Below are 23,333 nucleotides of genomic sequence, written 5' to 3' on the forward strand. Positions count from 1 at the left end.
GGGTGGGGGGGTTGGTGAAAGGTTTCATTCCAAAAAACAATGTCTGAAGAAATGTTTACAGCTCAGCATTTCAAAACACGAGTGATCGAATTGCTAAATTGGACATTTGCATGTGAAGGTCGTTGTGCTTGGATGTCAGTGACTGTTCTGTTGCCAAAAGTCTCATTTTTTCAACATTTTTCTTCTGGTATGAAACTATTCATTTGTTAGAATACAAAATGTGCCATTTTAAGTCCACAAAAGCCTGAACTTAACATAAAACCTCAGCAAAAAATAAAATTAACCTATAGAAAGTCGGTTTGATTAATTCCAAATCTCGTCCTTCCTCAGCCTCAGTTTTTACTTCAACATGTAACAAGACAGAAACATCCACAGCGCTACATTTCTCTTACTGCATTAATCCCACAACAAAGATGGAAGAATTTAATCATGACCAATGTCTATGAACGAAGGAGGGCTTAACATGCATAGCCTAGTATTTTTCAAATGTGCATAATCTCCACACTGGTCCATAACAAACTGCCAAATCATAAATTCAAAGCTGCTAACCTCCTCTATAAAACACAAGCGGGATTTTTATGAAGATGTTTCTTTATTAATTTGATATGAAACTCGAAGCAAGTCTGCAATAAAAAGCCAGAGAAAATGAGCCGATCAAAGTTTCCTGAGTCATTCAAATACAACACAACCCTTCCTGCATTTTCACCCTGCAAAGGGAGACTCCTCTCTAAACTGTATCTGAATTCAAAGGAAAAAGGTCAAAACAAAAACACTTAGAAATATTAAAATGAAGGCGAAAACCATGTGTCTGTGTAGCTTCTTACTGTCTCTATTTCCCTCTGAAAAGCCAGTAACACACATGGAAAATGTCCCTGTGAAAAACACCAATCCCTCAAAGACTACATTACCCATCTCTCCTTGCATCTCCAACCCACTTTAACAGGATGTGGAAGAGTGGTTCCGAGCGGCCACTACTGCGGCAAACGCTGATCTTTATTAGTGCTATACTACAACTTGTGTACTTTCTTCTACTGCATGTCAGCTTTACTAGTTAAGATGGATTGTAGTGCAAAACATTACGATTTATACAAATGTGAAAAGAGCCGTTCCAGCCACTTTAATACTTTAAGGCAAAGGAATACAAACTGATATGATCACCACCACAAAACCACCTTCTGCTGGCCACAAAAATCTGCACCTTGTCCAGTCATTACAGCAACACACCATATTTACATCATGTGCTTTTGTTTACCTCAAGTCAACTCCTCACTTGGTAATAAAACCTATTAATAACAATATAAAACTACTGTACCAGACCCAGAATTTAACCTAAGCTGAAAAGACATGAGATATCGTTATCCCTTTTCTGTGAGCTAGAAAATGCAGATAACAGAAACATCAGGGCAACTCAGACGATGTTAAACATAGTCTACAGTATGTGTGATGACAAAAGAAAACAGGAAGAGAACAAGCTGTAAGGCCCTCAATAATCCCCCTCCATAGAAAATGTGCAACTGCTACCAGAGGGCTCTCTACCTTGAAGGCACCTGTGGGGCACGGCAAGCCTAACGGTCCGAGGAATGAGGTAGTCTGGGTCAAGTGTCGACAGAAAGGTGGTAGGAAGTGGGTGATTTCGCCAGGCGCTAAGTGTTAGTGTGGCACATGTCAGAGTGTACAGTTACAAAACAGGAGAAGAAACATGGGAAGATAATACTGGTTGTTAAAGAGAGTCCATGCATTTGAACAGCAGTAGTCAATATTTCCAAACTGCTGCTGTGTCATGCCCCCTAGTGGCCAGATTGATGCTCTGCATGTGTGAGCTGTGAGCGCTGAGAGTGAGTGTGAGTGTGTGTGTGTGTGTGTGTTTGTGTGGTGTGTGTGTGTGTGTGTGTGTGTGTGTGTTTGTGTGTGTGTGTGTGTGTGTGTTTGTGTGTGTGTGTGTCTGTGTGTGTGTCTGTGTGTGTGTGTGTGAGAGAGAGACCACTCTGACTCTCAGCAACAGCGCATGCGAGGTGGAGGCAACTCCGGAGGCACTTCCGGTTCAGGCTGCAGAGACAGGACACTGTTGGAAAGCTCCTTGTTGGGAACTTCCAGAGGCATCTGTTGTATCAATAAGAAAGAAAAAACATCTGAATACTCAGGGTTAATATGCTCAATTTTTAAACAGCGGGCAACTTATTGGGTGTTGAGTAAGTCTCATTTTGTAAATAACAAAGGTGAAATCTTTCACCAACTACTGTAGGCAGAACAGGAGGCCTTTACTTAGACAGGCTTAAATCCTCACTGGGTCTTCATCAAGGCAGAAACAGTAAAAACAGATTGCTTACACCTGCTACTCCTTATAGACAATACACCAGAAACTGTAATATTGCAAAACATAATGAAATAACTATCACAATGACATCAAAACATGAATATCATAAAAAGAAAGAAGAGAAAGACAGAACAACAACATTTGAAATCATATCATTTAAAATAATGCAGTCCCATCAGTAAGGATAATTATGAAAGAGTTGTGTTGTGCTCGTGTCCTAGTCCGTGTATTAAAAACTGAGTGAAACAAAGTGAACACAGTAATTAATCTCTGCCTGGAAATATTCTATTTTTCCAACTGTTTGTCATTATCAAAAATGAAGTTGAGTTGTGCGTCCATGCAGCTGTCTAATGAAGGAGTTACCTGTCAATCTGTGTGACTATATATTAACTCTTTATTTAAAAAAAAAAAAAAGGGCTTTGTGCTTTTTTTAAGGTGTTGTATTTGGCTGAGTTAAGACAGTATTTAATCTATTCTTCATTTAGACAGATTGTATGAAATTTAATTACACTACTGAGCAAGGCAAGGCAGAGCAGACTATTGCACCAGGTGCAACTGGAATAACCACAAGTGACTAATTTTAGTCAAAACATCAAATTCAATGCAGCTTCAATGTGGATTTTTACAGAAAAAAAACACTGGAAATGATTACACACCGACCTTGCTAAGAATGTCATCCACAAGCTTCAGGAAGATCTCGTCCACATTAAAGTTGTCCTTGGCACTGGCTTCGCAGAAGCGCATTCCACTTATTCGAGAGGCAAACTGTAACACAGGAAAGTGTGAAATTAGCACGGAGCCAAATCGAGCACAGCTGCTTCGTTTCATAGGAGCAGAAATATAATTAGTAAGGAATTTAAGTCACACAGTCCGGCTTGTTAATACTAAAAACTGTGTTTTATCTAATTTGATTACGCCAGTAGATTGCGCTATTAGGGACATGGACTTTGTGTGCTCCTAAAACTGAAATGGGAGGTTCAAATATTATAGAAAACAAAGACGTGGCTCTGTGATATAGTGAAAGGGTGCAGCTGTGTGTTGAACCCACCCTCTCTCCTTGCTGTCTGGAGATGATACGATCGGTCTCACAGTCCAGCTTGTTCCCGACCAGGAGAAGCTCTGCTTCCTCTGAGGCGTACTGGCACAAAACAGAGAGCAGAGAGGAGACACATCAGGAAATCATCATTCATAAAAGTCACACCAGATCACTGCAACAAAATCTGTACACCGTACTGACACCGTGAACAACTCATTTTTTGGGAACTTAAAAGTTAAATTCTGGTTAATTTACCTCTACGATACAAGGGCTGTGACTATGAAAGGACCATGAGGACATACATTTTTTCAGTTTGATTCATGTCTGCATGAGGCTGAGGTTATTATTATGAGATTATTGTTAACATAAAATGAGTGTTATAGAGTCAGGAGTCATCACATGAGCCACTCCCTTTAAAATGAATAAAGTCAAGCAACAAGACTAACAGGCTCTGCCAAACTAGAGGCCAACCAATAAATCCATATTGTCTCACTTCAGATATATTACTGTTGAAGTATATGTCAGCTGATAAATGACAAGAAACTGAAGTACAGAAATGTCAAAGATGATGATGAAGATTTTGAAATTGTGTCACCTTTCTATCATTTGTTCCCCAGAAGTTTATTATTCAACAGTTAAATGTTGCAGGAGCTCAGTTCTCACGCTTTGGTCACAATTGTTAAACAAACAAATTTAGGTTTATTGATATCGTGTAAAGAAATTTAATATCAGTTGAGTTTTAAAACTCTCAAACAGCAAACTCAGTATCAGAAATCCAGCATAGGTCAGGCTATAATGGAAACGTGTCTCTGCAGAGCGACACCTTCACACACACCTCCAGCTCATGTATCTGCTGCCAGTGCTAACGAGCTTAAAGACAAAGGTAGAACTGAAGCATGAACATCAGGGGATGCTGGCTGGGTGGCCACTGTTGGTGGATTGAATGTTTATGTAAACATTAGTGCTAGATGCATGGCAGAACCCAGGGAATTGTTTTGTCATTGTACAAGAGAAACAGGTGCCGTGTGACATATTTGACAGATAATAATAGCACAGGAACACACCCAAGGACAACAAAGGAAAGCCATATATCATTTAATGAGACGTTTCAGAAATATCTAACTGCCCACAGTGTTTGTTTACCTTGTCTATCATTTTCATCCATTTAGGAAGGTCGTCAAAGGTCTCCTGCTTGGTGATATCATACACTAGCACTATTCCCTTGGCACCTCTGTAGTAGGCCGAGGTGATGCTGTTGAACCTCTCCTGACCAGCAGTGTCCCTGGATGAAAGAAATTAAACCCAATATAATTAAAATAACATCAACTCAGTCACAGCAGTGCAGTGCCTCCAATAATTTTGAAATACCAAAATACTTATTGACTGATTTAAGAGGTTTTTCATAAAACAAGGATCAATATGACTAAGGCTTGTATTTAAAAAAGGAAATTTATTTATTTTTTTATCATGTATTAGTGAACTTTCTCAAGATCAAACAACAAATAGGAAAAGAAGAATCAGCTTCAAGCAACGTATTATCAATGTAGTTTTACTAATCAATATAGATGAGATTCTAATTTCTTTAGACACCATTCATTTATGAACACTGAATCTTTCTTTATGAGCACCAACATTATCATCATCATCATCTTGTATCTAGCTTTAAAAAAAAACAAAAAAAAAACAGGAATCTGACATTTGTTCCAAAATGAGATAATCTGAAGAAACATGCAGTTATGAAACGATTGTCAACTCTGTAACATTTTACTTTAACAGTTGGTGAATCACTTTTAACACACCACAATGTAGCTGTAAGCAGACATAAGTGTTTATTGACGTATTTGTCGATAACTACAATGCCTCCTGTAGGCATCCATAAGTCGAGGCTAAACACGGCTGTGATTACACAGAATGAGTTTTCATAGTAGAAGTAACTGTATAGTTGTTGAAAATCCTGCATTAATAAACACCTGAAAATGTCAGTTACAGCTACAGCAGCGTGAGTTATAAACCATTCACTAGTTTAAAATGATTAGTCTTTTTTTAAGTAATAGCTTCAATTACAGGTTGATCAATAGGAATCACAGGCACCTGAAATGAGATCAAGTCAAACTGAAGATATGATTCTTTTTTTTAAATTAACTCTTCATTTAATAAATGTAAAGGTACAAAGATATTTTTTTAATGTCTGAGTGGATATTTTTTCGGATCTGTTAAGATTCAGCTGATCATCTGAGTCTGGGTTAGCAGCATGACAAGCAGTTGGAGCTCCACTCACAGCGAAGTGTTACTGTACCTTCAGCCAGCTAGTCTCTCCCCGTTTCCCCCTGTGAGTCACAGTCAGGCTTATGAGCAGGAGCGCAGACAGAGACACAGCAGCACAATGGCAGGGTTAGGTAAGGCCGGGCGCGGCAGTAATGGAGCTTGATGCGAGCAGTTCGACATGAGAGACAAGACAAAGTGAGGGCGGCCTTCCTGATCGGACAGGTCGAGGACAGGGCAGAGGAGCGGGAACAAAATGGGACGTGGTAAACGGCAGATGTGATGTGGGGGTGGGAGGGTGGATGTGGTGTTAGCGAAGAGGTCAGATGTGTTAGTGAAACAAGCAATGGCATTCCCACATTTTAGCCCAACACTCATTGTCACACAAAGGCATATACAAGCTTTCCTCACTGTAATCTGTGGCATGTTAATCAGTTTTTCAACCGTTGGACAAGAGCACTGGATGGTTTAGATGTTTTCAAAATGTGATTAAAGCCCAGTTAAAGTCACAAGACACAACCAGAGGCACTGCAGAATCAAATAACATCATCCCCATCACTGGTGGTCTGTTTGAGCAATAACACTAGGCTGGCTCAAGACTTCTGAACAATTTTCAGCAATTTATAATATAATAATAATATAATAATATATTAGAATAATGAAGTGAAACAAAAAGACAGTTCACTCTTATAATTGAGCAACAATGACACTGTATGTCTCCAGTGACCAGTATCAAACATCCATCACTAACGGATTGATTTGGATACTGTCACAAAAGATGGATTTTGTTCTTAAAATGATTGCGGAAAAACTTTAAAGAGAAATCTATTAATAGTCAAATTAAATTAAAATCAAATTGCTACTACTTATTAGTACCTTTAAACAAATCTGTGAAGGGTGTTACTCCGTATTTTGGACTATGGCAATCAATTCTCCAGGTGTGTCAGATTAGATCAGATGGAAGGTCATGGTTGGCTTTAGTGGCACTACTTAAATATTCAAAAGTAGGTGTAGACAACCATGTGGTTCCTCTCATATATATGGTATCTCTGGCAATCCTGCAAGCGGTTTCATGGGTTTAAATGCATAACCAAGTTCCAGGAACTGCTGCCTGTGTTTGCACTGAAGAGACTGTGGTCAAGAGAGTTTTGCCCTTGAACCTTGGTTTTTACTTTTAAAAACACTTACACTTAGTTGCTAGTTTATTAGGTGCACCAAGCTAAAACTAACGCAGTCTAATACAACAGTCCTATAATAAATATTCCCTTCGTGAAGTTTATAATGTTCAGTTTTTGTTGAAAGTGGTGTTGATTCAGTTATATGAACATTTTGGAGGATGTAGTTTGTGGTGCTGTTGAACTGTCTTGTGTTATACAGAAGGATGTTTCTGTTATTTAGCTTACCCCCATTAAAAGAAACTGAACATTATGACCTTCATGAAGGAGGGTTTATTGCAGGACTGCATTAGTTTTAGCAGCTACGGTGCAGTTAATAAATTGGAAACTGAGTATATGTTGTGTTTTCACATATAGGTGTGCACTTGTTGTAAGTCATTACAAAAATAACTTGTGATACTACATGTAACAAATACACCATCGCCTGTTTTGACCAAGACTACAATGGTTGTTGTTTAGACAACAACATGGGTGAGTATTGTTGCTCCATAGGTAGCAGTTAAAAGTTAGATTCCCACTGGAGAAACATGCTCTTTGGATAAACCCCTTCACTGTTAATCGTTCATTTAAAAAGTTTTGCAAAACATATACATGCTATTACTTTACTTTATTTTATCATGATTAACAAATTGAAGGTATTTACTTTTGCACATGCCTTACCTACTATACAAAGCTGAGATGCACCCACTAAGCCACCAGTATCTGTTCGTTAGAGCGGTTTGCAGCATGATAGGACAGAGGAAACACTCCATGATAGGACAGACAGAGGAAATGTGCTATGTAGAGGGGTAAAGGAACTGGAATCTTGTGTACAATTACTCACCATATCTGTAGTCTGATCTTTTTCCCTCTCAGCTCAACGGTCTTGATTTTGAAGTCAACTCCTATGAGGGCAATCAAAAACACACATGAGAACATCTACATTTACCAGCATTTCCTGTGTTGTTTTGTCTTTATGTCAGTATAATTTCAATTACTAGGTTGGTGTATGAAGAAAACTGACTTCCCTTCTTTGCTTTAAAGGCAAATTATAATTCTGTCTTGAATCTGGTTCAATTATATTTCTATTCGAGAATTGTATGTTTCCTTGGTTTCATAGCTTCTAAACAATGACTGAGGAAGTTACTCATACTTGTGTCATACTTTTAAAAACTGTGCACGATGATAGCAACTATCTCAGATCTATTAAAACATTTTCAGACAGGCTTGAGTGACTATTACTAGTCAAACTATTCCCTCTGTGTTATCTGTGATCAAAAGAGCACAATGTTAGCGACACAAAGCTCACACAACCTGCGATCTGTGTCACAGAGATGACAGGACACAAAATGGAGCTTTGCAATGGCAGCTGCCTGTGTGCAAAACTATTTTGGGACTGGACACTATGGCTGGCTGCTGTATTGGTCACAGGACTGTTTACCCAATTCGACATATAAACAGACCTCATGTATTTTCAGTTGGCAGCATCTATAACTGGCACAACAAGTTTTCACAAGGCGCTCTTGTTTTCAAAGGGTTACGGTTAGAGTTAAGAGTTAAGATACAACAAGTTAGAGTGGTTGTGTTTTTGTAATGTAAAAGAATGCAGTATGAATCAGTTTTTTAAGCAGACATATGAAAAATGGCTGTTCAGAAATGGCATTCGATGGGGCACAAGTACATCCTCATCTAATTACACAAACAGGGTCACCAGTTGTAAATTAAGTTACACTATTACTGAACAGCTGCAGATCCATGCTATGAAAGTAGCAGGGTGCCAAGTCTCCTCCTTACTGTGTTGTGTGCAAAGTAAGGGAAACCCACTTTAAACTCTCACACAAGATCTAAGCCTTTAACTTCTTCGTCTAGCTAAATTTACAGACAGTGACAGCTCTAGAAGCCTCTGTGTACAGTATACAATGTGCAACGTAAAAACTCTGTTTTTCTGTTTCTGTAAATAAAACGCATTAAACACTTGGTACCTACACAAGCATAGAGTACTACTAGATTTTGTACTGAATATTCTTCACCTCTGAGCAGAAATAGACCCTTTACTCACTTTTGTTAAATTGCTTAAAAATAAGAAATTTATAAAACTATTTGACTCATACAACTTTTATTTTCTCCAGGAATAACTAATTTATCATAATACTTTTTGATTTGCACCTCGTATATACAGTATATGCCTCTGTCTTTACTTTACTTATTCAGTTTTACTCTTTTTATTGCATGTCCTTCTTTATTTTTGTTTATTTTGTCTGTTAATCTTTATTCAAACTATAATTGTATCATAATTTGAGGCTGTGATAGTCAAACTTTACTATGATAAACGTCTTGTTTACTTCTATGTTTGTACAGCTGTTCTTTTCCAACTTTGCAATAAAAATAAAAAATTACTGTGTAAAAATTCTTCTTCTAACAGCCTAAAATATACAACAACCCAAGCATCATTTCAAGCCTCAAACGTGTGGAAGGAAAAACAAAAGTGTTGGGAAAACACTTCATAGAAACACAGTCAAGTCGCTAAGGCAGTTTTGTTAGCTTGAACAGTGTTGTGTTGCAGTTAGCTTAAATTGGCCGGCTACAGCTGGTATTGTAACCTTTGTTCAGTCCCATTACACAGTAGAGTAGAAGGCAATATGTCAGCGACGTCCACCCCATGGTAGTTTAGGTATCTTCAGTCCAGTAAGTAGACGGAGCCCTGCTGTATGTCAATACAAAGTTGACAAAAACAAGTCCCTTAAACGCCTCCTGTCCTCACCTACTGTCGACTTGCAAGCTTCGCAGAAAGTGTCGTCCGTATATCTCTCCATGAGACTGGTTTTACCAACACCACGGGAGCCAATAATGATAATTTGAAGTTTAAAATCAGCGGGTCTGGGAGGCATCTTCCTGCGGCGCGACTGAGCCCCCAGAGCGGGAGACGAGTTCGCGGAGCCCCCGCCACCACCGGCGGCCCTCCGCGGTATATCATATCTCGGATCCATCAGTAATTCCACATTTGTGACAACAAGAAAAACAGACAAACACGCCTAAACTATCATAGAATCGAACCAGTGTGCTATATCCGACTTTCTTTCGTCTCCGTAGAAGTTTGTGAAAGTTTGTCGCTCGCCGACAGTTGTTGTTGTTCAGCCATTAGACACACACCAGATCCACCATGACGTCATTAACCACGCTATAAAACATTTCCGTTTCCGCCTCAAACTCTTATCATATCATTTTTATTTTTGGTCTGTAGAATTTATTTATTTGTTTGCTTGTTTGTATCTCTAGTATTATTATTTATCTATTGATTTTACCAGAAAAGCTGTGAAGAATTAGCAATGATAACTACAACTGTTCTAAAATCACTGCTCATCACTTCTGGAAGTGGACTCAAGTTTTTTCACTCTTCACAATTTACACTCCTCATTAGTTCTGCAGATTTCTGACTTATTTTTAAACTGTGTTGGAAAGTAACTGCGTGACATGTACTATAGTACATCTACATATTACAACTATTTCACTACATTTAGTTAAGCCCGTGGACTTCAGTAAAACCAAAGTTGTCAGAGGATGTTGATCTATTCTTTAATACAATTATCATATCAATGGATATTGCGTTTTGGTTCTACATATTCCCAGAAGTGAGGGAAGACGTATTTAGATGCTGCATTTAAGCAAACGCACAAATATAACAATGAAAATATATTTCATTACCAATGAAAGTCCTACATTTAATATCTTAAAGAGAGGTACCCGGAATCTTATATTTTTTACAGTTTATAATATAATTTCATCTTGGTGTCATTTCCTCTCAGTCTCTCTAACTGGACAAATGGATCAATGGATTCAAGGTTTACAGCAAAATTGGTATTCTCTACATGTAGGCTAAAATCATTTTGGCAGTTATCTGCATTAGTCCTGTACAGTCACTGGAAAAGCCAACTCATCTCTTATGGGTGGTAATAGTAAGAAATATGTCATAATGCACAATATAAGTGAAATGTTACAAAGTTCATTTATCTGTCATTTGACACAGGGTTGTATAGCAAGATGAGATTCCACCATGAAAAATAATATTATCTTCATGACATCGTATTTGTTCACTCATTTACTGTGTATTAAATAAAGGGAACGACAACTAGCACTTATACAACTTTTATGATAAATTTCCATTCAGAGATAACATAAATAAATACTCTGTGACCCTCTCTAGCTGTGAACATTCCTCCACATACACAATCATGTAAAAATCTGGAAAGGTCCAGAAACTTTCATGAAACTTGAACTGTCACCGTGTAAAAAACTATGAATGGCATTTGTGAGACAGATTGACTAATGGAAGATAGGGACAGATGACAGCAGACAGCAAAGCACAGATTGTTTTTTTGTGTAAATAATCAATTTGTTTAAATGAGCTCTCACTAAATTGTGTGTGTCCACTTCTCTCATGCTCCATTCTTGTGCATCTTATTACAGAGAAGGTAGACTGATTAAAAGCCCCTTCTTCTCATTGAGGTAATATAGTCCCCTGTTGTTGACAGTCTGGTTCCTCTACGGTCGTTTTATATGCGCTGTTTACACTTTTTGTCCACTGCGGCGCCCGTAGCCTGCGACATCGCATGACGTTGCGGCTGAGGAGGAGTTCATATTAATCCAAACACGGAGGCAACAATATCCACAGGGTTTGTAGACAACAAATTTATTATATCCAGTCGACTTCAGTAACAGCATGGCCGCTCAGAAGATAAACGAAGCTCATGAGCACATAGCTAAAGCGGAAAAGTGGTGAGTAACGACGAAAAATCCTGTTTATTTCTTGCTCAGAAAACCAGTTTGTTTCACCACTGATGTTAGCTAGCTGTAAGGCCACTGAGGCATTTACAGCAGAAAGGTTATGCGACATAGATATTACATTAGCCTCTATTTTGTCTTCTTCTGTAATTGACAATAAACATATAATGCAACTGCTTCTGTCTGTTTAAGTCGTTTATAATTTGCACATCTTTATATGTTTTTGTAGCTTAAAGACAAGTCTGACAAAGTGGAAGCCTGATTATGACAGTGCTGCATCAGAATACGCCAAAGCAGGTAACATAAATTAATATTATTCTTTTTATAATCCAACCCTTTAATAGATAAGCCACAGATTACTCATTGCTAACTCACTGTGTCCTGATTTTAGCTGTGTGCTTCAAGAATGCCAAGCAGTATGACCAGGCAAAGGATGCTTACCTGAAGGAAGCTGAATATCACACAGAAAACAAGACGTATCCTCTCTGTACTCTCACAGTCCTATAACGAAATGTTACTGCTGTTTGAATCTGTTTTCTAATTTCCTTAACTTTCCCTCCAGGCTTTTTCATGCTGCAAAGTAAGTATCCCTGTTTTATAACCCTGATATTAAGGGTGGGCGATATGGCCTCAAAATTATACCACGATATTTCAAGGAAATTAGCAATAATGATATTATGACGATATAGAAAAAAAATAAATACTGAACAACGTTTTATCAGTGATTGCAACTTGTAGGCAGCAGCATTTATTAGTGCAAACAATATTATATATGCACTAATAATGCACTATATTTATTAGTGCAATTTCCATCCTTTACCAATGAGCTACTGTCATTGATGACAGACTACCTGATCGAAGTGTGAATCTATTGCCACAAGGTGGCAACAGCAGCAGCATTATAGTGCAATAGTAGTGACACAGCATTATACACAGCATGAGTCAAATGTAAGCACAAGAGTAGCCTAGGTAGTGTTTTCTCTGGAAATCCTAAGTATAACATAACTGCTTAACACTTTAGTTCAACAATAACAATAACTTAAGTAACTTAACCTTGTAACTCTTCAGGAGCCTGCACAATTTTGTCAGCTAATAAAGTTGACCTCAAATTTTAAGTACAAATGTTAACAAACAGCAGCAATCCACATGCCTGTAGTTGAGCCCAAAAACTCCACCGACAATAGAGCTGCTAGTTTGTCGCAGCATGCTTCATACATCGCAGGCGAGGATGTCTTCCTACCTGGGATGTTGTATCTTGGGTCGAGCTTTTTAAACAGTTGCTTTAACCCTTCCTTTTCCACCGTTTGGATTGGCATCATATCCTTGGCCAAACAATATGTAACCGCATCAGTAATTTCCATCCACCGTTTGATCATATGGAGTGCAACTAGCGAGGGCTGCAACAATGCTCGGTTGTTTACTGTTGGGCCGCACATCACCAGCTGCTAGTATCTCCTCCTCGCCTGCCTTCATAGCCTGGTTGAAGTTGATGGTGTGTTTTTGCTTCAAGTGGTGAAACAAGTTTGTTGTGTTTCCACCTTTCGCGGTAACAGTTTTCTTGCATATTTTGCAAAGTATTGTTTTTGTCTTTGTTGGAGGTCTGACCTCTTGTAGCCAAACCACTTCCATACTATTGAAGTAGCTCGCTTTTTAGGTCCTAAATCGTCATCGGAGGCTGACACGCTGCTCTCGCTCTCAGACGTATTTGGGCATCTGTCCTTGTTGTGTGCGCTATATCATTGATATGATAAGATGACATCCCTACCCGACATTACACTAAACATAAAAAGCATTTGTTTTATTCTCACTCCTCTTCTCCTTCCTCAGGGCTATTGAACAGGCAGGTATGATGATGAAGGTGAGTGCAGCCATAGCGTTAACACTGAGGTCATTAACGTCAGGTAGATGGAGCAGAATTGTAACTTTGGTGTGTTTGCACTGTAACAGGAACAAAAGAAGATGCCAGAGGCCATCCAGTACATAGAGAAAGCCTGTATGATGTACATGGAGAACGGGACCCCTGACACTGCTGCCATGGCTCTGGACAGGGCTGGAAAGTAAAAAAACAATACCTTATACTTCACACTTGAGGCATTAGATCAAGCCTAAATCCCTCAGCTGTTAACAGAACAAGCAGCCAACATATTTGATAGATTTATAACTATGATGAGACATTCTTTCACTGTATATTATATTGTATGGATTGAATTCGCATTGTCAGTTTTGAGAATACGTTTTAAAATTCTTTTCATGCATGAACGAGACTCTCCCTCTAACTGAAACGCATATTTCTCCTCAGACTGATTGAGCCTATAAACCTGGAGAAAGCTGTGGACCTGTATCAAAAGGCAGCTGGTGTGTTTGAGGTAACAATTTGAGCTGCTGACAATAACTGAATCATTACACTGATGTCGTTGCTTTTATTTCCTTGAGTTAATACATCTTTGTTTTCTGTCTGTAGAATGAGGACCGTCTGCGTCAGGCTGTTGAACTGCTGGGCAAAGCCTCCAGACTTCTGGTCAGGTTAAAAAGGTAAAGGAAGTGAAGGAGGGGTTGACATTAGTCACCTGCGCTGCCAAACTGCAGGTGGTGGTTTTTGATCAAACACAGTATCAGTTATAGCTGTCATTTGTTGAAGGCTGATGTAGAAAGCTGGAAAAAAACAGAACCTTTGTTCAGAAATCTTGTTAAATTCTGTCACATGAGAAAAGGTATTTGGGATGATGAGCTTGTTAATTTCAATGTCTTTTATTCTATTCAGTAATAAAAAAAAAAACTGGTAAAGAGATTGTGTTTGATTGGCATTAAAAATAAAATAAAAAAAAAACTAGTTTAGTTTTGACAGTGTTCAGTTTATAATGGTGTAATATTAAAATAGCACTGAGATGTCACTTGTGTCTTTCTTATCCATTTTCAATACTGTTAAATTCATGCATTAAGTTTCAGATATTTGGTTTCTATATAATCATGTTGAACTGCAGTACCTGCTCCTCCTCAGTCCTCACTCCGCTCTCATCTTTCTAACCAGGTTGGACGAAGCAGCGGTGGCTCTGCAGAAAGAGAAGAACATGTACAAAGAGATCGAGAACTTCCCCATGTGCTTCAAGGTGGTTCATCTTGTAGTTTCTATGTCATTAAATTCTCCATGCACGTGAATCAAGACATAATGTGGTACTGTAGCATTTCCAATGTTATGGTTTCTCCGCAGGTTATACTGTGCAGGTTGAACAGAGCCGGGTGTTTATGTCTCCTGGCTTGTCAGTGTGCCGCCGCAGCAGCACAGACTAAAAAACTGCTTTTGTGAGGTTGCTATAAAATAAATTGCACCGTCATCAAATGAAACTGAGTGGCCACACAGCAAATACTTGTTGGTAGGATGATGTGTAAATCGTTGTTTTCGATCCTTTTAGGGAATTTGTTAATAGAAAAATGAAGAAAATGTCCGAGAGCAGCAGGCTGGAGTATTAAACAGTGAGACTGATCAGCTTGGATCCAAATCCTTTTGTTTGATGTGTCATTGAGCAAGACATAGTCCTGACCAGATGTTAAAGGGCCCTGACCTCTGATCTTCTACGGATGGAGACAAGAAAAGAGAACATATATTTTATGGAACTTATATCAAATTCATATGTTGGTGTGTTCTTCTTTTTTTAGAAAACAACTGCCCAAGTGCTGATTCATCTTCACAGAGGGGACTACGTAGCAGCTGATAAATGTGTCAGAGAAAGTTACAGGTATGAGAATTCAAATGTTTCATTACCATCTGTAATCCAGAGCCTACTGCCACTGTGTGGAGCTGATGTTGCCTTGAGCAAGGGTCACAGGAAAATCATCTGCTTCCCCGTCCAAATTTCATCTGGAGGAAAAAAAAAAAAAACATCAAAGAGGAAATTAAAATTAGTTTTGGGCTTGGCTCTCTTGACTGACTTTGTTTAGTGACGACATACACCTGTTCACGGTGTAACACTGCTGACACTGAGTGCTGCTTGATCTCTACCAGTCTGCCTGGCTACAGTGGAAGCGAAGATTGCATCGCCATGGAGACGCTACTGCAGGGCTACGACGAGCAGGACGAGGACCAGGTTTACCGCGTGTGCAACTCACCTTTACTGAAGTACATGGACAATGACGTGAGTACTGCTGACAAATAAGTTTGTTTTTATGTCTCTGCCCTGGAGACACACGCGGCCAGAGACATTATACCATGGGTTGGCCATAACTCATAAATTCATACACTAATTATGACACAATTTAACACAAATGTCTAATAGGATAAAATGATGAAGTGAAGGCATTTTATATCCAATTGGTCAAATTCAACTTCACTGTGACATCATAATGTTTTGCAAAAACACTTCTGGTCATTATTCAAAGCTGTAACTCAGGAAGGAGAGACTGACCATATTTCCTGCAGCTTGACTTGGTGGCGGAGGCATACAACTGCAAGGCTGTGATAATGCACTTAAGTTTTATATGTTAGATGGTTTCCTAGCACATCAATGTAGAATATATAAACACTGCTATGACACTACTGAGTAGTTATATTTATGGTCTGCTGAATGGAAGTTCTTTAAATAAACGGTGGCTATTTATGTCTCCACGCCAGCAACAGCCATGGCTGGAGGCAGTTTTCTGATTGTCCGTCTCATTCTCATGAGCACGATATCTCAGGAAAGTCCTTCAGGGAATTTATTCAGATTGGGTACAAATGTTAATTTGGATTCAAAGATGAACTGATTAGATTTTAGTGGTCAAAGGTCAAGGTCACTTTGACCTCATAAAACACGTTTTCGGCCATAACTCAAGAATTCATACGCTAATAATGGCATGATGTAATGATGCAAATATCTAATAGAATAAAATGAGGAAGTTATATTATATCCAAACTTATTTAGAATACATTAAAAATTGTATTTAAGGTTTGAGGAAAACTCCCATACATTCAGACAGAATGAGCTTTACAGGGAGAAACGGATGTGGTCAGTAGACAAGGGCATTCAGCAGGACAAAGCCAAAGGGGAATAGCAGTCCCTACCTGTAGCTGACCTGAGAACAGCATGTTTGCTGAGCTTTAATGGCATCTTGCTCTCCTGATAGCTTTATTTATTTTCAGTTGTAATGCTGGTTTCCAATTAGGCAAATGTGTTGTTGTTGTTAGCATGTTTCTGTTTATCAGATTAGCATAACATTTTTGACCTCCTCCATTTTCACACACAAATCAAATGTCACACTGATGTGAAAGTTCTTCACTCCGGTCGGGATTTAAATTACAGGAGGACCAGTTAGTTCACAGAAAAACTGTAGGTAATTGTTGCTGTAATCGTCATTGGGATGGGATGGTGATTAGTTTAGAGTTTTGGCATCTTTGTTGTTTTTTGAAGTGAAAAGAAACAAATTCAAACCCTGCAGCAAATCTTCAGATTTTAAAGCACTGTTACCTTTAAGTTCATGAACTTAAACAATAACTGTGGCTTGTACAAAGGTTTGCCGCTCTACTAAGTCAGGACTTAGCAAGCCCCCTTTGGCAGATATTACAGCTTGCAAACACTTTTTGTGTCAGCTAAGCGAGTCTTTCTGTTCTTGATTTAAGAATTATACCCATGACAAATAAATCCAGTTGCATGCACAGATTTTAACACTCAATCAGTCTGCTTCATAAGGGCTGTGTGGGTCTGGTTTGATCAGATTTAAGCAAACAACCTTACAGGTTTAAAGTTTCGAGACGTGACTGGAGACCCCACACACACACACACACACACACACACACACACACACACACTTCAGTCTAATGACAAAAACAGGAATTCAAGAAAATCTCATGAACTAACCAAAGTGTTTGAACTGCTTCTGAAAATGTGGTCTTCATGAAGGACCCTGTTATTCACAGTAAGAAGCTGACTGAGAAAATAAGTTTTCAGGGCCTTTTTTATGTCTGAGCTCTGGAGCCGGTTTCACAAAGAAATGTCAGACAGGTGTTGGTCCAGTCTTAATTCTGCTCATGGATCAGTCTAATGTTAGTAAGACTGTTTCACAAAAATAAGGACCGACTCATTTTAAGCCAAAAACAGACACCTTACCCCCAGACTAACTTAGGCCTAAGACCAACGTTACCATGGTAACAATCAATGACACCTGTGCTGAGCAGTAGCACCCAACAACAACAACAACAAACAGGAAAACATGGTTCATAATTTGCTGCTTGCCGACACTGTTATGGAGAGAGTGCTGAGAAAAGAGAGTTTAGATTTTATTTTTAATCGTTTCATTCTTTGTTAAATTTCCAAAGTATAACATCCTTGTAACTGCTGAATTTTTCCAAAAGACAAAACATTTTCTGCTAAGGTTAACTGAGCAGTTGGATGTGGTTCCCTGGTCGACCACTTTTTTATTTTGAAAAAAAAAAAAAAAAGTTAATTTACCCAGAATTCATTTTACCATTGTAAGGACTTAAGATAGTCAAGAGCTAAACTGCATTGTGGAGGATGAATAAATTCAGTCTCTGAAGTCTGACTATTTGTTACATACAAGTCTATCTTTGTGAAACCAGCCCCTGATGACACTCTTTATTCTCCGCTGCCTCACAGTACGCCAAGCTGGCCATTTCCCTGAGGGTCCCCGGAGGAGGAGGAAAGAAGAAGAAGGCTGCAGCTGCTCCACAGGGTGGCGCTAGTGGGGCGCCAGCTGCCGCCGATGAGGATGATGATTATGAGGGCGGGTTGTGTTAGCCTCCAACATGCTGACTCTACCCATCTACTGTTCCACCACTACACCCTCTGTGTACGAGTTAAAAACCTTGACAAACCCCCACAGCTCTGAAGCCCAGATGGGCGACTGTTTTGATCTTTATCGTGCAAAAAATAATAATAAAAAAAAAAAACATTTAAAACCCCAACAGTTACAGTCGGTGTTGCAGAAGAGTCGAGTGCAAACAGCCTTTTAATTTGCGTTTCTTTGAGGTGGATCCTCTGTGTAATGAAAAATCACTCTTCAATGTTCAATAATGTATGAAAGCCTGTTGTATGTAAATGTTCCATTTCTTGTTTCTGTGAAGCTGTACATTTTGCTGTTATTGCTTGTGGAAAGGTTACTATAGATATATTAAAAATCAGAAATACTTTAAGAAATATGTCTAATAAGTTGATCAATATATAGGTGTTTATTTGTACTACTTACTTGTAGTTAATTTATTCAGTATTAATAGATACAGTCTTGAAAAATGCTGGAACAATATGCAGTCAGTTAATGCATGTTTGGAATAATGAAATCAAAACCAATGCTGTGATGAATTGGTTAATATTAATGCTTAAAAATGATTCACTCCGTCTTCAACATAAGCGCTTATTCATGAATTAAAAAAGGAACCGTACAACTCCTGATGATGCAGCTTGTAGCCAATCGTAGACCGTTTGTCTACCTCGAGGTGTGTGTTATCCACCTTTTAAAAGAAAAAAACCCATGGCTGTGTCTACCAATTTCCATAGTACAATCCTCAAATTAAAACGACTTAAACATGAAAAAAGGGACCATGCAGTGATTTTTTTTTCCTTTTTAATACTGAATTTGTGTCATTTATCTTGGTGTTCATACTAAGAATGCGAGAATTCCTCTAGACAAGATCATTTAAATGCCAATTCAAAAATATTCTGTCACTAAAAAGTAATAAAAAGGGACTGTTTACATTTTTTATTTGTACTGTTGCCCACTTCTTGTATATTCCTCAAAAGCAAATGTCCAAACTTTGCACATGCATCAATAAACATTTCCGTTGTGTGGCATTTTATGGTCTCTGTACAGTTTCTTAAACGAGTTAGCAGACAGTTTCCACATCAGTGAGAATGTGTCTGCACCACACCGGCCTCCGACAGACATGTGATGACTGTGTAGCTTCCTTAGACCTATTTATCTTTGATGAGGCTAATGCGCTCTCTCTCCCTGGTAAGCGATATTTAATTTGTACGTCGTGCTGCTTGTGTTTCCCTCCCACTCTGAATGACTCTGCAGTGCGTCTGTGCATCATCAAGACCAAATCTGCACACGCGTAAACGCTGTAACAGGTGAAAATAAAAATGCTGCACATCTCGTGTCAGTTATTAACCTTAAATGTAGTATGAAGTTGTGTGTACAGTATTTGTAAAAGATGTAATTTGATTGGGCGAAAGTATTCCGTGTATTCATCTAATATTTATTGATTTTAAGTTAATTCAACTTAAAATTTCTGATTAAATCTTTTGACTTGAAATGATGAGTTGGTCGAATTAACTGCTGAGAGTTCACGTGACTCAAACTACGTTTCTTAAGTAACATCTGTATAAATTATATGTACTATGGTTCAAAAAGGCCCAGATCCGAAAAGAGGTGGAGTCCTGTAATCGTCCTATTGACGCAATGCAACCCATTCTACCCTCTTAAACCACAAATACTGACAATCTTTACTTGAGTAAAATACCAGTATAACACTGTAAAATACTCTGATTCAGGTAAAAGTATTCAGTCGCTTTAACTTTTTCATATTTTATATACCAGCCTTATGCTAAAATAAATAAATAAATATTAGAAATTGACATGCAGTCATGTCTTCAGACTCTTCAGTCAGTGTGATTACACCCTCAAGTCTTCTCAGGTGTGATGCAACAAGCTTTTCTCACCTGGATTTGGGGAATTTTCTGCCGTTCTTCTCTGCATATCCTCTCAAGCTGTGTCAGGTCAGCTGAGGCCCATCGGTGGACATCCTCTCCGGCCTCATGGCTTGGTTTTTGCTCTGATATGCACTGTCAGCTGTGAGACCTTATATAAAGTCAGGTGTGTGTCTTTCCAAATCAACTCCAATCAGCTGAATTGACCACAGGTGGACTCCAGTCAAGGTGTAGAAACATCTCAAAGATGATCAAGAGAAATGGGAGGAACCTGAGCTACATTTGACGTAGCAAAGTGTCAATGTGATATTTCAGTTTTTCCTTCTTTTCTTTTCTCTTTGTTATTATGGGGTATAGAGTGTAGATTGATGAGGGTAGAAATTAATTTACTGTTGAATGTACACCCGCTATAACTTTCATTACTATTCCCTTTTATTATTTTTTATTTAATTTACTTTCTAAATGCATTTCCTTATGTGCTTTCTTTACCGCCCATTCACAATATTTGTTAGAGCACTGTCACTTCATTGGCAAGAAAAATAGAGCAAGAGAGCAAAAAAAAAAATGTATTTAAGTTGTAGTGCATTGTATAAGATACGAAAATCAAAATAAAATAAGTTGGGGTTGGTTTGGTCAGTGGTCCCAGGAGGGTCCCAGGTTGTTTTCCATCAAAACCCTGTTGAAAAGCTGTTGACCAGCAAACAGCCTCTCTACCTCCTCACTCACAGTCTGTCTCCACAAGCAAAGAGCAGCACGTTACAAAAACTCAACACCTTTCCAGATGTTTTATTTGCAGATCTCTGGACCTCTGTCATACCACATTGCCTTAAACATACAGGTACAATTTCACATTTCATTCCCCCGTGACATATCCTGTCCCCTTACACTTGAATGTACATGTAATGAAAATTAATTATGAAGTTTCTCTTCCATGCTACAGTGTCCTCTAATGCATAGTTTGGACCAAAGGGCTTCACGTTGCAGCCCTTCATGTGAGGAATCTTTTTTGTGTCTCTTTAATTTTCATCTTGATGAGGATGTTGATGCACAGCTGTGGGCGCCACAGTTTTCATGAGTGTGAATGTTAAAAACAGCCAGAGGTTCACAAGTGATGTGCAACAGTCTACCACTTAATGCACGTTACCCTGATTCAGAAGCAGCCCTCTGCTGGTTGCGACTCTAGCCAACCTGTAGATGATTCAGAACATGGATGATTGGCAATTATTCTCATTCTGTGTGAGGAAAAAAAGTCCACAGCGATACGTTTACTTTCTTAATACGTCCTTAAACTGCGTCACTCTGCAGTAAGCAAACTCAGCATCAGTCCAACTGAACAATATCCACATTAAATGTCATGCCATTTAAATAGTTGTCATCTTCTTTACAATCTCATATTCTTTTAGATTCCATCAAAGCCTACATATCGTAACATAGAACTCATACAATGAATATCTGTGGAAACAGCTCTTCCTGAGAAAGATATGTAGTCGATGAGAGTTTCAGTTCTTCTCATACAAACAAAATAAGGCAAGTTAAGATTGTCTGATAATGTTTTCTGCATTGTGTGTCTGGAGAGGTCCCGCGTGTTGCCTCTGACGTTAAAAAAAACAAAAAAAAGAAACGGTGGGGCTATGTTCATGTGTCTTGGTCAGAACCACCCTTTCCTTTCGGTCCACGTGGAGAATCGAGAGCTCGATATTGCACAATTCCCACAATCGAAGTGTTCCAGTTGGAGAAAATATAAGATTGTGCTCATGTTGTCATTGTTGTGCACTTAGTTGTTGGTGGGAAGCCCTTAAAGAGTAATGTTGCAGCCAGTTCGAACTTCTCTCCGCCTGCTGTGCAATTGAGATAATGTGATGATGACAGACGCGAAGGGTGGCGAGGGGTCTTTAAAAATCTACCTTTATGTTAGGGATAAGACTTTTTACATCTTAGGAAAAATGTCTGAAAAGATTTCTCTCCATCTCCAACTGAACACCAGCTGCTTATTTTGTCCACCGGATGCAGAACTGAGCCATGTTTTGCAAGATAAATACAAGCACCGGCAAATTTTGTGCTCAATTGTTAATAATATGACTGTAATCTGTTGTTGTTTTCCATCAGTTGAGAGTAAAAAATACCAGAAAGTGTTTTTTGTGTGGAGCTAACACTGTGTCACTGCCATCAGAGCTCAGTTGAGGAGGACAGAGTTGGTCCTCAGCTGGTGAATGGGCTGAAATAGCGGCTCACACCAACAGAGCGACCACCCAGCGTCTCCGAAAAAAGCTTTGACTCGCCTTCACAATTCAACGTCCCCTCGCTGAGTTTCACTGAGTTTTCTCCCGGGTCCACTTAATCATAGTTTCTGGCGAGCGGTAGAGGAAGATGAGTTTGGCATACATGTCCTCCTCCAGGTCCAGCTCCCCCGTCTCTCGGACCAGGAAGATGTCGGTGCACAGCTTGAGGATCCGGTCCACGTTGGGCAGCTCCTCGAACATGATGGTGTGGGAAATGCCGCTGAAGAACTCGCGCACAAACTTGCCGATGACCAGAACCACCGAGGCGTACAGGCCCATGATCCTAGACGGGGAAGAGAGAGGGAGGGAAATGCTCAGTGTTTAGATTCCTTATAATCTTATTTCCCCAGCCGGTAGGTGGTGTTAAGTCGACTGTGGAGTGGAAATTTGAAATTTGAAATTTGAATGTCATCAAGATAGGACACATCTTTTTTATTTATTTTTTTAAATCCACAGTGTTTTTAACATCAATCACTACCTACCCATATCCAGCCAGGAAGCCCAGACTGGGCGGGCTGACTTGGTCGCTGAATATGTAGACCTCCAGACCTGCATCATACATGTATTGTTGACTCCTCTTTTCTATCGGGCCGGGCTTCGTCTGGTTGACGATCCACCATTCCTGGTTCTGATCCGACAGGTTATTAGCTTGCTTCAACGTCACGTCTATGTCCAACATCTCCTCATCTACAATGGTAAAGAACGACATGATGCTAGTGATTCTAATCCGAATAAAAAATAATAAAGCATATTTCAGAGGATGAGAGGGAAAAGACAATAAAGGCTTCTACCTTATTACCTAATATTATGTATCCATTTTGGGGGAAAAGCTGTGCTTCAAAGGCAGTTATTTGAAACTTTGCAAATATGAGTAAA

At 39.0% G+C, this 23,333-nt stretch overlaps 3 protein-coding genes across 3 annotated transcripts in view; 1 reads left to right on the top strand and 2 right to left on the bottom strand.

Moving 5' to 3' along the window:
* Positions 1-1,082: 1,082 nt before the first annotated feature.
* Positions 1,083-9,925, bottom strand: rab12 (RAB12, member RAS oncogene family). Its single transcript, XM_023410894.2, has 6 exons — positions 9,528-9,925; positions 7,611-7,671; positions 4,494-4,632; positions 3,363-3,452; positions 2,975-3,079; positions 1,083-2,100 (listed from the first exon to the last, which is right to left on the bottom strand). Exons 1-6 carry the CDS (start codon positions 9,751-9,753, stop codon positions 1,993-1,995), a joined length of 729 nt encoding a protein of 242 aa, XP_023266662.1. The 5' UTR covers positions 9,754-9,925; the 3' UTR covers positions 1,083-1,992.
* Positions 9,926-11,379: 1,454 nt separating this feature from the next.
* napgb (N-ethylmaleimide-sensitive factor attachment protein, gamma b) lies at positions 11,380-19,320 on the top strand. Its single transcript, XM_023410920.2, has 12 exons — positions 11,380-11,539; positions 11,775-11,842; positions 11,937-12,021; positions 12,108-12,125; positions 13,373-13,403; positions 13,493-13,602; positions 13,845-13,911; positions 14,007-14,077; positions 14,574-14,652; positions 15,200-15,279; positions 15,546-15,675; positions 18,130-19,320. Exons 1-12 carry the CDS (start codon positions 11,484-11,486, stop codon positions 18,268-18,270), a joined length of 936 nt encoding a protein of 311 aa, XP_023266688.1. The 5' UTR covers positions 11,380-11,483; the 3' UTR covers positions 18,271-19,320.
* A 1,629-nt stretch (positions 19,321-20,949) lies between these two features.
* The window catches only part of piezo2b (piezo-type mechanosensitive ion channel component 2b), a 78,273-nt gene continuing 75,889 nt past the window's right edge, over positions 20,950-23,333 (bottom strand). Inside the window, exons 52-53 of the mRNA XM_087175280.1 lie at positions 22,940-23,144; positions 20,950-22,740 (exon numbers count right to left, since the gene is read on the bottom strand). Coding sequence (XP_087031406.1) covers positions 22,488-22,740; positions 22,940-23,144 — 458 coding nt within the window. The 3' untranslated portion in view covers positions 20,950-22,487. The remainder of the gene's footprint in view (positions 22,741-22,939; positions 23,145-23,333) is intronic.

Source organism: Seriola lalandi, unplaced genomic scaffold, assembly GCF_002814215.2.
Source record: "Seriola lalandi dorsalis isolate HSWRI2012SDOR001 ecotype SW California unplaced genomic scaffold, Sedor1 jcf7180002054441, whole genome shotgun sequence".
Taxonomy (NCBI): domain Eukaryota; kingdom Metazoa; phylum Chordata; class Actinopteri; order Carangiformes; family Carangidae; genus Seriola; species Seriola lalandi.